Here is an 18,409-nt window from a genome sequence, read left to right as displayed (position 1 = left end):
ATTTGACACGTTTGGGGGATCAAAAAGTATATTATTTCCTTGAAACGGATTACTTAAAAATCTTGTTGAATTTGAAATTTCTCAATTTTTTCAAAAATCAACATGATTATCAGATAATATTACAAATATGTAGCTAGAAATACTTCTCGCCTTTTTCAAAAATTCACATTGAATCACAAAACACGATACCCTTACTAGTAAGGGAGCCCATTTTCAGAATGAAAAATTTGTGGATTTCAAAATTTCACGATATTTTTCGAAAATTGGCAGATTTACGTGAACTTACAGGATCGATCAAGAGATTGTTTCTGGATGTTTTTCGCTCTCACAAAATTCCCAGAGGCGATCTCGAGATCGCTTCTGTAGGTTCACGGGAAATATTAATATATTTATTTTTTCAGGCTTCTTTTTTCAAAACTCCCAGAAGCGATCTCGAGATCGCTTCTGTAGGTTCACGGAAATATATCTCACGTTGTTATTTTTGTTGTTGTTTTTTTTTTACTTTTTTTCAATAAATTTTTTCTGTTTTGTTGACCTGAATTTCTTATGAAAAAACTAAAAAAAAACAAAATTGAATTGTTTTATGATGAAAATGGTCAAAAAATGTTTGTGATTTATAATTCTCACACATAAATCCCGAAATAACTATGTTTCTTATATTTCTGTGAACCAACAGAAAAGTTTGTAGGCTGGGCTCTGTTCGAACGAATGTTTAAAATTTTGAAAATTTCATCTTCTTATATCACCAAGAATTTTTCCTTCTAATAAATTTCCTATGAATTTGTGATTGATGTTCTCCATCAATCTCTTTTCTTCGGACACTCAAACAAATAACCAACCTCCTTCTTGGCACCATACATTCCTCATGGGGAATCAGAATTTCAATTTGGTTATTTGTCACAAGACTCTGTAAAAAGTGTGTCAAGGGTGTCGTAAAATGGAGGTTTCTGACCTGGAAGCAGGATTTATCAGGTGTATACTTAACATCCACGTGTCCCAGAAATGTTGACTTTGTTCGAAGTTTGACATATATCGCATCAGCTGCGCAGCTGAAAACATTGAAAAATTATGAATTCTAAAAAAAATAATTTTAGTTTTTTATCTTTTAAATTCTTTCTCTTCTCAAAATGTTTCTTTTTTCATTCCAAAAAGAAAAACGAAATCGAGTTTGAAACCCTCTCGTTTTACAGCAGCTCACCACAAAATTGAATCAGGATCTTTCTTCTCCTTCTACTTTTACCTTATTCTTATTCTTTTTCCCTTTTTCCTATTTTTCATTTTCATGATCAACGGTCATTCCAGACTCACTACATGCTCCCGAATACAACCAAACTAATATGTAAATCGGCTCCGGCGATTTTAATATAAAATACTCGAAAAGATGATGAGGTTTTTAAGGGAATGCGAAATAGTGTTAGAAGCATGAAGAGACGCAGAGAACAAATGTTTGAGCAGGCTCCCTATTTGGTTGGGTCGGCGGTCCCGTGTTGTTTGGTAGTGGGGGGTATTGCATGAAATAAAATGAAATGGCATTCGATTTCGACCACCACTGAATGACGGCTTCCGACGCCCCGGGTTACATGCCTTCCGGAGTAGTAGTCAAAATATACAATTTGACAAGAGAAGTTATACGTTGTTCTTCGAAAAGTATTCAGGTTTTCAGAGCTTGCATAGGTATTTACATTAAAACTGTACTGTACAAATATGCTCAAGGAAGTTTTTTTGCTGCTCAAGTGAATAAAAAAAGCAAGGGAGAAATTTGAGAAATATGGCAAACAAAAAGATGCGAAAATCTGATGTCGACATACATTGAAATTCATATTATGTTCTCGACTTCATTGACGACAAAATAGTTGGAATAGGAATTTTGTCGGTTTAGAAAATATAAAAGAAGTTTATACGGCTAAATATTAAACGACCGAGATATAATCATACTTTTAAACCGGGCCCTGCCATCTTCTAGAAGCAATATTTTTAGACCAAATACCGTAAAACCTCTAACAGATGGGCCCAACACTGTCAAGTTTGAGCCCAATTTTTTCAATTCCTATGCGAGGTGTGTCAACTGACAAAACACTTCTGATATTATGATAAACAATTTACTAGTGTACCGCTTAAAAATGTTTTTCTATTACCGGTTTCACGGTAAATTACAGACAAAACGGACCGAAAAAAGCAGATAGGGTCCGGCCTGGCAAGGATTAACCGCGTTACATCTTATAACTATGTTCATAAGCAAGTAGCAGTTTTCAAAATAGTATCGTTTTGTAGTACTTGTCGAGTTCTATCACACTCAATTTAGTTGTCAGAACATATTGCCCCAAAAAAAAACTATGAAAGATCCAGCATAGGCCCGCCAGGGCCCCGTTTCCAAGTATGGATAAAATTGTATCTCAGAATCCCCAGTTTCAGAAAACTTTGAAACCATTACCAGATTTACCCAATTATCGAACATAACTTCTGCATTACCTGAACTTGCTGAACCTAAACCTTCTCCAATCCAACTACAGTAATCCATGTAATCTATCTGTCATTTCACAGCTTCTCCTCCCATCTCATTGTCCACATTTTGTTTTGTTTTTCATTCTTCTTTTTTCTTATTGCTTTTTGGTTCTCCCTTTCTCCAATTCTACAAAACTTCCGTTCAGAAACCCATTTCGTTTCCTTTTTCTGCCTAAAACATACTGCGTCTCTTCGTCTTCTACACTGTCTAAAGATTCCGTTTAGGGCGGTCAAATATGCAAATGTGATACTCTTCGCCTTTTGGAAACCCCTTTCGAAGCCATTAATCCTGCGCATTGTGACACCAAAACGTACGAAGAAGCTACGGGAGCACTAAAAAGATAGGGTGAAAGAGAGAGATATGCTCCAGAAAAGGATGAGCACTAAAAGGATATGTACAACTGCAAAACTAATCTTTTGGGATTCTTTTAATTATACATTTCAATAATAGAAGCACTTTGAAGGAATTAAAATGGTCACTAACCTCACTGTTGGCTCTCCCAGAACCTCGTTTCTTGGCACTGGCTCTTCCTCTTGACACCGGACACCACCGGGTCCATCAAAACACAATAAAAGAAGTAAAAGCTGTGAGAATCTCCAATTCATTTTCAAAAACACGATCTGCCTTTCTTCACGAGTCCAGGGTCGGCTCCAGCGGAGCAGATGACGGACACGCCCACAAAACGTTTATTTTGGTATGAGAGAGAGTGGGAAAAGAGAGATAATAGAAGCAAGAGAGGTTTAGAGAAACAAAAAAGAAATGAAGAAAAAAAAGTGTAAAATTGGGTGTTTTGGAGAAAAAGGAGATGGAATTGAAATTGATCAAGATGGCTTTATGTGGGGGGAAGTTGGGATTTTTGGTTGAACGTATGGAATCAAAAGATTTGAGATGACAGAAAACGATTGAGTATGCAAATATAATCGAGAATCTTGTTTGGTGTTCAGACTATCTTTTTTAACTGTTTAATTTATTGAAAAAAGACGACAACCAACGTTTTGACAATATACCGTAAACACTCTAATAGGACGCCACCCTATACTTGCAATTTGAGCCAATTTATCTTGTTTCTTGTGAAACATATCAAAAAGTGGCCAACTGACAAAACAATTTTTGATAACATGATAAACATTCTGTCAGTTGACCACTTTTTGATATCTGTCACAGTAACCGAGGTGTATAGGCTCAAAGTTGACGGTTGGGGTGGCCTTCTTTTAGAGTGTTTAAAGTATTCATATGCCGCTCAAATCAAGAGTTTTGAATAGCTAGAAAGTCAATTCTGGTATATAGGAAGAAAAAAATTATTGCTCACTGAACGAGAGCTTCCTACAGTAACACAATAACTACAATCGACAGGAAACGCTATAGAATTGTATAGTTCGAAAAACCTGGCTTAAAATTGAAACGTACCATTGAATGGTACGTCCAGAGAGCCCTTCTATAGCAGGATCCTTTCTATTTTTCCAGACAAGTCTTGTTGAAAATTGCATCAAAAAATGAGGTGAAATCTCATTTAAAATTCTTAAAAATCTATCAATTTCCTCAAAATTATGCAGTTAGAGCGTCTCTCAACAAATTCCTGTTTAATTCTGGAATTTCCGGAATATTTTCAACTGAAAACGGGGGGCCCTTCTGTTAGAGGGACCCTTCTAATACAGGTTTTACGGCCATCCAAAAAAAAAAATCATCCTCAAAGATCCAGAATGATCGAAAGTGACACAGAATAGTTCAAGGGCTTTCCAGATAAATAGCCTAAATGTCTCCTAAAACATTTCATACAAAAATGGCAGATGCTACGTAATTTGTGTCATTATCTATACTTATAACACTCGACAAATAAGCATACATAACGGGAAGGAAACGAGGAAATTTACGACACAATTTGCGTCGAAAGCAAAAAAAACTACTTGTTGAACTAATTTTTGGAATTGAATAGAGGTTAATTCGAGGAGAATATGCAGAAGAAGATGTAGTATATTCAAATGAGATGATTGAATAATAGTGATACTTCAAAGCTTAAAACGTGTCAGAGATTCTGAAGTATTTGGATGGTTTAAAAATGGACAAAACTTTTGAAGACATAAAAAATATTTGTTCAGAAGACGTGGGTAGATCTTCTGAAGACGTGGATGAAAGAACAACAATACAGATGTAAAAATGAGGTTACGGAATAAGAAAATATGATGAAGAAGAAAAAAGAGGAGCACAACCTCTGCTCTTCTTTCTCCTATTTCTTCTTCTTCTTTTCATCTGAAATGTGAATCCTAACCGAAATTAGATTATCTTTGTAAAGGAAGATGAAGAAGAAGCATAGCTTTTGCTACTGTTTTGTCCAATAAAACTGTGACATAATGAATGCGTAATAGTGATTGGAATGGATAACGTTGATGATGAAGAAGTGGGGGATGTTTAGGAACAACAAAAGACAAGGTGATCAGAAGAATAGGCAATACAGAAACCAAGAAAAAAAAACACTGTCGGAAGAAGAGGAAGAAGCTTGCGCAATCCATGAAGATAAACGGGATGGTATAGAAACGAAGCGAGAAGAAAATGAAACGAGGAGAAAAGTTGAAATATTTTGAGAAGGGGGAAACTCGAAAAGTGACAACTTTTGAGGAGACAAATTATCATGGGGAAAAGCGCGAACGGTCCACTTCGAAACACTTCGAAACCAGTCATTTCGAAACCGTGGTAATACAGGTGAAAGAATAAATTTAAGACTACAAAAACGATCTCATGGTTTTTGAAAATACTATTACTGATAGGATAAATTTTGAAATTCGAAAATTTCAATAAAATTTTTTCAAAAAAAAATTAATTTTTCCAATTTCAAAAGTTTTGAGAAGAAGCATATTTGATAATCCTAAAATTGTTTTTGTGGTCTAAAGCTCATCTGTTTGCTTGTATTATCACGATTTCGGTTTCGAAGTGCCACGGAGCCCTAATAGAGTGACACCGGGACCGTCATCTTTGAGCCCATATATTTCATTTTCTGTGAAAGATATCAAAAAGTGGTTAATTAACAAAATATTTCTGAAATCATGATAAACATTTTGACAGTTGATCACTTTTTGATATCTTACAGGAAATGAAATATATAGGCTCAAAGGTGACGGTTCAATTGAAACTCTCTCAAAGTGCCATTCGAAAAGCCATCAATTTTTTAATTATTGAAAGCAGAAATGACTTACCCAAACTCCTGGGAATCAGAGAAAAATGAGAAATGTACAAAAAAAACAAAAACTCCCAAGAGGAATCATCTCCATGATGTATACAAGTGTCACATTTTGATGATCAGGGATTTTCAGAATTTGTCAAACTTCAAGCATGTCAAAAATGTGTTTTGCGCGTATTCATAAAAAATGTAGAATAGTCAGTTGAAGCTTTTTGCTTCGTGGTGTCGAAATACCCGAATTCCTGTCCAGATCTGAACGATAACATGGAAAGTGTTGCGCAACGGGCAAGAAGACGTCAACGACCTTTTAGAATAAGAAGAAAAAGCAGAAAATGGGCGGAGTGTAGGCAGGAAAGGAAAAACGAGGAAACCATGATAATCGAATTATACTTTTTCGTTTTTTTTTCTATTTCTCTTTTGGTTCTGCCATTACCACTCTCTTCTAGACTCATGAAATCAAGCAAAGCCCCCACTTATCCAAAAGTTCCGTTTCCTTCAATGATTTTACGACTATTGAAAGTTTTTTCAATGAGTAGATCATAAACCTAGGAACAATTAAATACGGTTGTTAGCTTTCTAGTGACGAAATTACGGGACATTTCTTTGATTGGACACAGCATCTGGACATGTCTGTAATCAGTGGATGGGGTGTAAAATGATTAAGGAAGGAAACGGAGAATGTGAATAAATACTAAAGACTGTATAAGGATAGGGTGTGGCGGCTAGGAAAAGAGCAGGAGAAAGTGTTGGGTGTGGGGGATTGGAGATCAACAGGTATCCACTGAAAAGGTTCATTTACACAAAATTCGGAATTTGAAAGTGAAGTTTTTACGATAATACCCGAATCAAAATACCCGAATGAAATGGAGAAACATAAATCATTGTTATAGTTTTCTATTCAAGCAAAACATTATAATTTGGATTTATCGATATAATGAGTTCAAGAGACTCAAATGGATTTCTTGAAAGTATACCGTAAATCCTGTATTAGAAGCACCCATTAACTTTGAGCCAATTTATTTCGGTTCTCGTCAAAGATATAAAAAAGTTGTCAACTGATAATTTGTTTATCATAATATCAGAAGTGTTTTGTCAGTTGACACATTTTTGATATCTTGCATAGGAATTGAGATAACTGTGCTCAAACTTGACAGTGTAGGCGCCCGTTTATTACAGGTTTGACGGTAAATAAAGCTTTAGATATTGTTAATTTGTAGATGAAAAATCGAAAAAAGCGTAGGTTAGGAGGCAAGCTACAGTAGTAAGTGTTGAATCACAAAAATGGAAAACGAGTTGTGTCGGAGAAACTTGAATTATTGTATTTTCTCTGAATTCTGGTTTGACCCCAATGTTCTTGGAACATTCCAAATATTTTGTTAGTGGAAAGTTCTTACAAGTATGGGATGAGGTTTAAGTTGCAGTAAGATAAGCCATTCAATTAGAGGAAGTAGGTCTATCAAGCTTAATAGGTATTACTGCAATCAAATTTTTGTTTAGAATTGACATTAATACCGTATAACCTGTAGTAAAAGGGCCCCACACTGTCAAGTTTAAGTTATATTTTCGTTTCTCCTATGCAAGACATCAAAAATGTGTCAACTCATGAAATGCTTATGAAGTTATCATGAACCGAGATGAATTGGCTCAAAGTTATAAGTTACGGGGAAAATCAATTACAGTAGGTATACAGTAAAAATCTCCTTCCAGTTACACTACCCAGTCACCACAATATTCCAAACCTACTGTAAAAAAGCAATCAGAGTGGCCAGGTCACCCATCTTCGCAGTCATCTTTTGGATCCTGAGTAACTGGTTGCCCTCATAACCTTTATGCTTCTTACAACTTTTCTCTTCCAATTCACTAAACAAATTAATGTAAAAAAGAGGGGAGAAACAAGAAAAAATCGTAAAAAGAGAAGATGGTGTCAAAGAGGGGAGGGAGAGACAAGAATAATGGAAGTCAACTCAGTCGTCAATAATTAACCAAAAACGCAGAGAGTTGTGCTCTTTTCTGGCCGGGAATGAAAATTCCTCGACTTGCCCTTCTCTTTCTGTTGTTTCATGGACCGCCCTCTTGAGCCATTATTCATGCTTCCTGACTGCTTTGCATATTAGCCGGGAGATGAGAAGAAACGAGGGGACGACGACGAATTCGTTCTAGAGGGATGGGAAAAGGCGTTGGAGAATAATTAGTCAAGCAGGAGAGGGGCTCCTATTTCCGACTCTGATGAAGGAAATGTGACATGACAGGATGGAACGAAGGAGAGACGTTCTGGAGTCAGGAGTAATGGAGGAACTGGTATATGGGCTCATTAGGTTGGTGGATTAAAAATTGTTGTCTCTTTCGGAAAATAAGGTACAGTAGGACAAAGAATGGGCGGAAGGGAAAGCTTCATTATCGGGAATTCTCAAAATAAACAAGAACGTACAATTATGAAGGCTTTTGAGTTTTCACATTGTTTTTTTACTATATGCAGTTGTTGGAGCAAGTTTATGATTTTTATTTCGAACAGCAAATTTTGAAGGGGACTTCTATTACAGGGGCTTTTCTGTATTTCCAAGCCCTTCTCGGAAAGCCGTTCTATTAGAGGGGGGCATTCTAATTCAGGTTTTACGGCATCTCGGTTCCTGTTGACTACGAGCAATTGTTAATTTTCCTAAACTTGGCTGACAGTATGCTTACGCATTCTCATATTCAAAATTCAGGATCTTTGAAATTTAAAAATACGAGAATTTCGAAATTGTTAAATTGTTAAATCCTGAAATTCTACAGTTTTAAAATCCGAAATTCTAAGCATTGTCGAATCCCGGGACACAATTTTGAAGTTTCAAGAACAAATTTTCAGAAATTCGAAAACTCAGAAACTCTAAAATTAGGAAACAAGAAAATTGAAACATTTTTAAAGTTGAAACTCAGAAATCTAAATACCGTAAAACCTATAATAGAAGCCCCCTATCAAGTTTGAGATTAATTATCTCGGCTCCTATTAGAGATATCAGAAACGTGTCAACTAATAAAACATTGGTGATATTATGATAAATAATTTATTAGTTAATAACTTTTTCATATCTTTCACAGGAACAAAGATAAATTGGCTCAAAATTGAACGTTCGGGGCTCTTTTATTACAGGTATTACGGTATCTTATCGAGAGAAGCTTTGCGTATCTATGGAAATGCTAGGATAGGAGATGTCGAAAATCATGTAACCAAAGACTGCCTGCTGAAACTCCTTGGTCTGGGGCAATTCTTCCAAAAAATTTCATGATAATGAGTCATATGCTCAACAACCTGAACTATTTCAAAACAATTTCTAATGTATTATTATGGCATAAAAAAGGAGTTGTGGAAGAGAACGCTTGTGGGCGTGGCCAGCGGTTTTAGTAACGAAAACTACCGTAACCTAAAATTTTCGGACCTTTTTTCTCTCGATTACTTTGGTTTTTCAATAAGTCGGAAATTAGAATGTTTCTAAATTAAAAAAATAGCAGGAAAACGGACGAAAACAAAATACGAAAGTTAAAATATTTGCTAACTACGGTAGTCTTTCAAGGCTTCAATTTTCGCATACCAGCATAATAAGAAAAACTAAGAAATTGGAAACTTTTGACTAGAAATGTTTGAGAATCTACCCGGGGAACCTAAACCCAATCCATTCCTCGAAGACCAAAGTGAAAGTTCCAAAGAAATTGAAGTTTTTCTAATTACGTTCTTCAAAAAAACCGTAACAAAGTAGTATATACTCTGTGTCAGTAATAGAAAACGGGGGGGGGGGGGTGTCCTAAGTGGTTATAACAGTAACACACCTCATTCCGATGGTCGCATTTATAATAATAGCTAAATGGTGTACAAGGCGCTGCTTCTTTTAGTTCTTCTTCATTTTTCTATTCACTCAATTAGTCACGCCCTTATCTCTGTGTCTCCGTTCCTTTTCTCTCTTTCTCTTTCGAGAATAAGTCACTCTATTGAAGCTGTAAACCGTAAGGATGAATAAGCAGGTAGGAACAGAGAAGAACCGTCTGTTAGGAGGAAGAAGAGGAAGAACGGCACGAGGAACAATTCGTCTGGAGTGTGGCAGTTTTAACGTGTTGTTGACACACTCTCTGTCTCTTTTTGGAAATTTTTTGCTTTCTTCGAACCGTGAGAAAATTCATCCCGTCGCTTTCAAAAAAAGACATGCCAACTACAAATTGAAGACGGGAAGTGACCCCAGCAAGGTTGGAGGAGAAGAAGAAGAATACACCAAATAACAATTATCTGAACGAGAAGAGGATGGAAAAAAGCGAACTGGAAGAGAAAAATGGAATTATTTCGAGTGAAATGACAGGGAAAAATGGGGGAAGAGAACATAATTGCATGCTCAATTCGTATTATTTTCGAGAGCACAAGTTTTGTGAAAAGCGGGAAAATGGCGAGGGAAAAAAGAATAACTTTGAGGGTGGAAAAAAAGCTTTTGGAATGTCAAAAACAGTGGAAACGGGATGGAAGAGTATATAAAGATTCTATATGGTTTGAGGAAGATAAGTAGTTTTTTAGATTTTATTGGACAAAAATATTCAAAAATTATTAACAAAAGGACAGTTGAACCAAAATGGTTTTCGTTTTTTTTTGGATCTGAAAACCCAAAAAAAGCTTGATGAAAAAATTTTCGAAACACTAGAAGTAGAACATTTTTTAGCGGTCGGTTTGGAAATACGGGCAATGTTGTACAAAACATAATAATACAATAAAGGAAATATGAAAAAATACAAAACAATCAGTAAAAATTAAGAAATGGAGCTAGACTTGGAAGTGGAGAAATGATCTGTCGTTGGAAAAGTCTAGCAGCATCCCCGTCCGGTTTTTTGCTGAGCTCGCTGAAAAATGGAGATTATAAGGGGGAAAAAGTTTCATGACACTTACATTCTCAATTTTTCTCTTCAGGATTTGCTGATCTTTCTCTGGAGTCTTTCGATTCGGTTTCTCACCATCGTTGTCTTTCTCTTTTTTTCATAAAATAATCTTCGATAGAAACAAGAAAGAGCACTCACCAGTCTTATTTCCGTTTTCCTTCGTAAACGCTTTGGGTACGATGTAGAAAGAATATGGGTTATCGAAAAAAAAAAACAAATCATTACAAAAAAAACTTAGAACAAAATTTTGCGTCATCGAGGATCCGCTTGTGCCAGTATACTCTGTTGGCGCTCCCCATTTATCCCCCATCTAGCTCCCGTTACCCTCTTTCCAGTCGGCAAGGGAATTCCCACTTACTTCCCACGTAGCCCCCGCTTGTAAAGAACGAGAATCTAGAATTCAGTGTTCCCTGTTTTGCCCCCATATAGTCCCCGTAACGGGTAACTCCCAGATCACATGGGTAACTCCCAAATAACCAGGGTAACTCCCGTTTCGATTGGGTAACTGACAAACTTCGCGGGTAACTCCCACATCAACTCCGATTAGGCCCCAAACCTCTCCCCAGAATTACCTGAGTAAATTAAATCAACCTAGAATTTCAACCGAAAATAAAAAGGAATTTTTTCAATTTGTTTTGGTTTTTGGTGAAAAATTCCGTAACAAAGGTTTTCCGAACCTTTTCAGAGCCTAAAACTGAGAAATCATGTTTTTTTTGCTCAGTCCTGCTCTGGAACTCGTTTTCGGAAGTATAAAATCAAATTTAACAGTTTTCCTAAATCAAAATAGTCAAAACAGTTATAGATCAACTTTTTCAGGTGTTGTGTTTTCCAAGATTCAAAATGCCAAAATTTTAAAACTCTGGTTTCGCTATTCCGGTTTTGCTACTTTGTTTCTAGCTAACTTTCAACATCTGGTTAGCTTTCAGAAAAATCAAATCCGGTGAAGGTCTGAACCAAAATACCGCAAAACCTCTAATAGAAGAGCCCCCACACGCTCAACGTTGAGCTCAATTCTCTCGGTTCCTGTGAAAGATATCAAATTTTTGTATTATGTTAACTGATAAAATGTTTGTGATATTATGGTAAACAATTTACCAGTTGACCACTTTTTGGTATCTTCGACAGGAACCGAGATAAATTGGCCAAAGTTGGAAATATAGAATGCTCTTCTATTACAGGTTTTACGATATTAGTAGTTATTTAAAGATGAATCGTGAAAGCTATTCTAAAAACTATCTGAAACCACAGATGGCTAATAAATTAATGAGAAATAAAAATTCGAAAGATTTACAATCCGATTGTCATATTTCAATAACGAGGGATGTTGCTATATGAGGAAAGATAGCATCTGATCGTCTGAAAAAATTCAGGTTCAAAGCGAAAAACAAATCAAAAATGGACTAGAAATAAATCCGCGAAGAAGTAATAGAATCGAAAGTTGATGATTCTGGAATTCTTAAGCTCTCAACCTAGAAAGGGAAACGCTTCTAGATGTCTATTTGACATATTTTATAGGCGAATTTTAAAACATAACATTGAAAAAAAGGGTCTATAAACTGAAGAATTTCCTAACGATGTTCCACACACAGTCGTTTTTCAACCAAATCACTTTCTCTCTCTCTCACTATTAAAAAGGAACAACTTTACTATTTTTTCGGAATGTGAAACGACAATAATCTCTTCTGAAAATCTCTTTCACATACAGGTACGACTGACAAACAAAGTGAGAAAAGGTTGCATAATCGGATTGAAACATGGCTGGGAGAGAAAAAGTTAGATATCATCAGATTCGTATACGGAAAACGACCGTCTCAAAAAGGGTGATCGTATCGGAAAAGGTGAAAGAAAAGAGGAGAAGCATCAGCAGGGCACTTAAGCAAAATGGGGGCGGTACATTCTAAAAACGATTGTATATACTTGAAAAAACGAAAATATGATATTCGTAGAATGGCAGAGTGAAAGTGTTAGGAAAAGAAAGGAAATGATGGTAGAAATCGAAATGAGGCGACCACCCCAGACAAGCGGAGAAGAGATCGCGGATAAGTGGAGTTATCAAAAGCTGATTCATTGGTTTCTCGGCTGTGTCTGAGGAGAGAAATTATGAGTTTTTGATTTTTATTTGATTTTGAAGAACCAAATTTTAGAAAACATTTGAAAAAACCCCACAAAGTCCAACGGTCCTGGAGAAAAGTATTGGTTTGCTCTTTTCGAGAAAAATTGAATCAGTAAGAAACATCTGATATACCGTACACACTCTAATAGAAGCTATACTTGCACTTCAAGCTCAATTATCTCAATTTCTATAAAAGATAACAAATATCTGTCTACTGATAAAATGCTTGTCATAATATCGGCGAAATTTTTACAGTTGACCCTTTTTTTTTATATCTCTTATAGATATTGAGATAATTAAGCTCAAAGTAAGTATGTTATGGTCTTTCATTAGAATGCTTACAGTCCGAATAGCCTAAATTTGGGTTCCTCTAACATGTCTCAGATTATCACCTCAAAAGCTCAGGTTCAGAAATACGGAAAATCAGAAATTCGAAAATTCAGAAATGTATAAAACTGATTTTCCGAAAATTTCTGAAATTTTTCAACTTTAGAATCCTGAAATTCATGATTTCTAAAATCAATAAAATAGGGGAAATTCTAGGAAATCTAGGATAGTCTAGGAACATTAAAGACCCAAAGTGAACGAAAAGAGAAGTTACATGCTTCACTCAACAATGGGGAAACTTCGAGATGTTTTTCTAGGATGAACCCCTAGAATGAAACCCAATGATATCTTGTAGTCACTCTCCTGTATTAAATTAGTGGCTCTGAAATTTGCTTTCTGGGTAACGTCCGATTTTTAAAACTCATTTCAAATTTGACAAGTTTATGACCCAATGATAAATGTCAAAACTTTTGTAGCCTTAACTTGATAACGAAAGCTAAAGTTGCTAGAAAACGAATCACTGTATTCTTCTTCCACGTCGTTGCCTAAATGTTAGAAAAAAACCCCAAATGTGAAATAGAAAATGCGGAAGAAGGCGAAAAGAACAGCACAGATTTACGCATGTCTGAGCGGATTTCAAACGACGCCTGAACAACAAAACTGTAATGGTCAACTGGCGAAGGGTGAATGTGTGTTTTCCAAGTGTTGCAACTGACGTACAGACTGATTGCGGTGTGTTCGTAGAGAAGCAAACCAGTTAGTTAAGGGGTGACGTTCAGCAGCATAATAATAATGGGAAAATAGAGGAAAAGAGAAGTAAGGATAATTTTTTAATGGTTTTTGAAATGTTGTATAGAAAGCTAAAATCGTTTATAATCCAATGAGTAAAACTACAAAAAAACCAAAGAAAATAAATATTCAAAAAATGATTGACCGCCATGTTCAAGTTATATCACAAATATGCAGAGAAAACGGGATAGAATGTACAAAGAAAGTTGGGGACCCAGAATGGCTAAAGCAGACACCAGAAATGTAAAGAGAAAAAAGTTAGAATGTGTGCAGGAATGATTAGATGGGAAGTACGGTAGTCGATGTCGATCGTCGAAGGAATGAAGTGAACAGAGACGTCATGAAGAACAATCCACGCTCACCACCAGGCACATATGAGAGTATGTACCTGAAAAAAGAGACAGTTAGATTTAATAAACAAATGATTTCATTTTGGTACATAATTGTTTGGTGCGCATTTGGTTTTATGTGACAACAAGCTTTGATATTGGATGCTCTTGAATTTCGACTTGCTGAACGAATATGTGCTCTCAAATTTCCAAATTGATCTTCACACTTTAACAAAGTTCAATTTTTTCAGATCGACAATTATTTTTCAGTTTTGTACAGAAAATTATGTCTGTTCATTTCCTCAAAGCTTGGTCCATATCTTTAAATATAACCACCAATTTCCCCTTCAATTCAGAACGTTCCATCAGAATAACAAGTCCATCAGTCCTACGTCATCCTTTTTTCTCTTTTCTCCCAATTGAATCTGGTTACCAAATTCACATCATTAGACATCGTCAAAGTTCGTTTTCATTCACAGAAATCTGATATCGAAAAAAAAGAAAGAATCGAAACACATGGAATATTTAAATAAGACATCATCGTCTTCAGTTTCTAAACTACAAACTTTTTTTTTGCTTTTAGTGAAATAGTTTGTGTGAAAACAAAAAAAAAAGCGGTCAAGAGTACCCGTTGCCCAAAAAGTCGTCTATCAATCAGTTTTTTCCACAGTGAAGGGGGGCTTAACGGACCACTGGGGATTTGATCATATTCCGCGTGTTGCGGTTTGTTCCTTCGCTTTGCTTCAAAAAATGGTAGCTCCAATAAGAACTAAAAAAAATGAGTAGATGTTTCTAGACCCTTTCACATAGTAGAGTAAAGAATGTGCAAGAGTTTTTAAGTATTAGAAAAAGATATTAATAGATACCGTAATAGAAAACCACCCTATATGTGTACTTTGAGATCAATTATCTCAATTTCTATAAGAGATACCAAGAATCTGCCTTTCATACAAATTGAGATAATTGAGCTCAAAGAGCAAGTATACGGTGACCTTCTATTAGGGTGTTGACGGTATGTCGTCTTTTTTTCGATTTCTTTCGAGCTGGTTTTATCGAACGCTTCTCAATAAATTCAGTAGAGAATTGCTCTTTTTGATCTCAAAGGTAAGTTGAGTAACCATTTTTCGACCTCGCGTCACTATGCCACTTATCGGCCAGACATCATTAGGAATTCATGTCTTTTTGAAACCGAATTTTTTTTGGCATTCTTTTCGAAAACAACGCCTGTGTGGCACTAGTCGATCGCTAATTTTTGAGCAAGTTCGTTCACCAACTAAATTTTTAATCAAAGTTATATTTTAAACTCGATTTTCGATTCTTTTTGCGTTGTGATATTCTCAGAATTCTTAGTGACAAAAAAAAAAGATTTTTTCTGCCGATTTTGTCTCTCGATAAATGCAATTTGCTGGCTTGAAAGCTCGCCCCGAAATTAATTGAATTTTATTTTTTTTTTCGCTGTCTTTTCTCCACTATTTTCCTAATAATCTGTGCATTTCCCGGAAGCAGAATTTGAAAACTAACCATACGAGAGTAAATCCTTGAAAAATGGCGGCGACCAGTGTGAAGATTGTGCTTTTGAGCTGTAAAAAAGTCAGATTCGTATAGTTTTAATTATGATTTGTTTGTTTATGCGTTTCTATGAATCAAGTAAAAGCATTCTCTCATAATGAGTATGTACATATCAAATCTGATTTATTTTGATGAGAAGTAGTCTGGACACCTTCTCTCGAAGATTCTCTCACATGCATTATTTGTGAGATGGGAGGTCGAAGTATAGCAACTTTTAACCTTTATATGATTATTCCGGATATAGTGGCATACATTCAGAATCACGTAGGCTTTGCAGTGAATCTAGATCTTGACAACCCTATGGTTGATTAACCTTACTTTTTGGACTGCTCCTTTCTCAATGCATACGTGCTCTTCCGAAGCTCAAAACCTTCCTCTCCACAAATAACTTTCTCATATTTTCCCTGGTACTAGTAACGCCCCAACAGCATCTTCTCCATCCCATTCCAAAATCCAATTCCAACCAGATTTCATGTGGCGGGGCAAAACCACTACCAAAAGGCACTTCTGAAAAGAAGTCTTGGGTACTCGTTCTCTTTTTTTTCGTCTTTTTTTCGTCACTTTCCCGGAACAAATATCATTCGATTAGGCACAGAAAGCTCACTTTAAAGTACTTTCAGGCACTTGTTTTTTATTTTTCCCAATCTCGCTTCTCGTGTTTTGCTATGAGGAATGTGTTTCTCTGTGCTTGTTCTTCTTTTTTTTCATCTTCAAGTCAACATCTCATTTCTCACTTTTCACCCTAGAACTCATTAAGTTCATCAAGCACATTCCCAAACCTTGCTCTCTTCTAAGCGGTTTTCTGATTACAGTAACCCGCCCACGTCATAGTTTCTAAAAAAAAGAAGAAGAAGAAGAACCAAACAAAATGATGCTGATAACTCAATTAGTGAGCGTCTTGGTGACCGCCTATTACTTGTTCTCAATGTGCAAATTAAGCTGCTCAGCGACTCATTTTTCGTTTCGCCTTCGCCTTCTCCTACCAAAACAATTTTCAGTTGAGCACCCCAAAAAGCAGCGAAAAACACGTGCCTTACATAGACCATTCTGACATATTTATGGCGGTTCAGTAGTCAACGAGTTGTGCCCCAATTTTCAGTGAAAATTTTTACCAATTTCTTCGGCCTCTTCCTTTCATATATTTAGATGGCGTGTGTCGTTTTCAGAAGAACAAAAAACGGAAACGAAGAAATAAAAAAACCCAGAAAAAGAAGAAGCGGGAGGAGAACATAAGGCTTATGTGGTGCATTTAATCGAATCAAATCTAAGAAACCGCGACAAATCCTTTAATTTCAGTCATTTTTTTTCATGAACAAAAGAACAAAAGTTAGAAAAAAGTCGTCGTGGATCATCATGCACATGGCGGCCAGATGACCTGAGATTAATAGTTTTTGAGATTGGTGGGAATTGAACCGAGTTCATGCAGATTTTTGCATTAATCCGGGTTTTCATTCATCTCTCTTCGTCTCCATTCGGAAATTGAAAAATTGATATTTTGTTTCTTTTCCTCATAAATATTCCCGTCTTTCTCCTCCATTTCTTGCAAAAGAAGGAATCTGGAAGTCTCTTAGGAATGAGAAGTGTTCTTTTTTTAGACAAAATTCTAGATCAAAATTCTCTTCTCATTTTTATAATTGTGGATTAGTATAGTATATAGATCGAAGAACATAAATTCTTCTATAAACGAGAGTACTTATAAGTTTTTCGACTGGAAACCACCACCAAATTGTATCGAGAAAGGAAGTAATCGGAAGCGTTACGAAAGAGCACGCGATGCTTCCTCATTCCAAAGTTTTTTCCACAATCCCTCCTGTGTTAAATATTCTGAATCTCAGGAATACGAAATTCACTTCACACCGGAAGAACTAGGATCAGCTGACCCGATTGTTGCCCCCGAAAAAAAGAGTTATCTCTCAACAAGATATCATGTCATGTTATCCGAGAGGAGAATGTCTCTCGGACCACTGGAACATGATGGAAACACGAATTGTCTCTTTCTGCTTTCACATGCCAAAAATATAAGGTCGATTGATGTCATCTCTGATGTCTCTTCTTAAAGATCCTACCATGTACTTTCAAAGGAATCAAATTTTGATTTTTGGTAGACCAATTATTATAGGAACCATACCTGTCATAGGCCAGACTCAATTTTCTCCTCAATCCGATACATAATCCTGCTGCATTTCCCCTCCCTGTTCCGGAGTTCAGAGCTCTTTTCGATCATTCTAGATGACGTGAAAACTGCTGCTGAACCTAATGACAAAGATTTAGCTCCCTCACATCTTCTAACATCATCTTCCACCCATAAATAAACCTCTCCAAAAGGTACCACGCGACTTTTTCTTGTTTCCAATTCTAGGTTTCAATTAACCCTGGCCTTTGCCCTATCGAATCGTTTTCAAAACACCAGAAAGCTCCGCCCACTATGTGTGGACGGCGCGTGTTGTGCTCTCAGACTCCGCCCCTTCTACTCACTCTGTCGCCATGTGCCTCCGTGAGCACCGGGGCATCATTGAATGTACAAGTAGCATTCGTTTATTCCGTTCTCCTTTCTTTTACATTTTCTTAGCTTTTTGGGGCGTATCTGCTCGGTGGTTATCTCTCAGCCACCCAAAGTCAGACATCAGAGCTCGAGGCGGTACAGAGAGACAGACTTGTTTGCCTCACCATTCACTCACTTCATTTTTTCAATGTTTTCTTGAGGAATCATGTCAGAA

General features: G+C 36.3%; 1 protein-coding gene across 1 annotated transcript in view; it reads right to left on the bottom strand.

Moving 5' to 3' along the window:
* Positions 1-3,108, bottom strand: part of CBG03218 — a gene marked incomplete at both ends in the record, with an annotated part of 6,495 nt that extends 3,387 nt beyond the window's left edge. The window contains 2 exons of the mRNA XM_045242230.1: positions 840-1,049; positions 2,987-3,108. Coding sequence (XP_045092091.1) covers positions 840-1,049; positions 2,987-3,108 — 332 coding nt within the window. The remainder of the gene's footprint in view (positions 1-839; positions 1,050-2,986) is intronic.
* Positions 3,109-18,409: the final 15,301 nt, after the last annotated feature.

The sequence above is a fragment of the Caenorhabditis briggsae genome (genome assembly GCF_000004555.2).
Source record: "Caenorhabditis briggsae complete genome, chrII, whole genome shotgun sequence".
NCBI classification, from domain to species: Eukaryota; Metazoa; Nematoda; class Chromadorea; order Rhabditida; family Rhabditidae; genus Caenorhabditis; species Caenorhabditis briggsae.
Note: the sequence above shows the minus strand (reverse complement) of the source record. Positions and strands in the feature narration are given on the sequence as shown.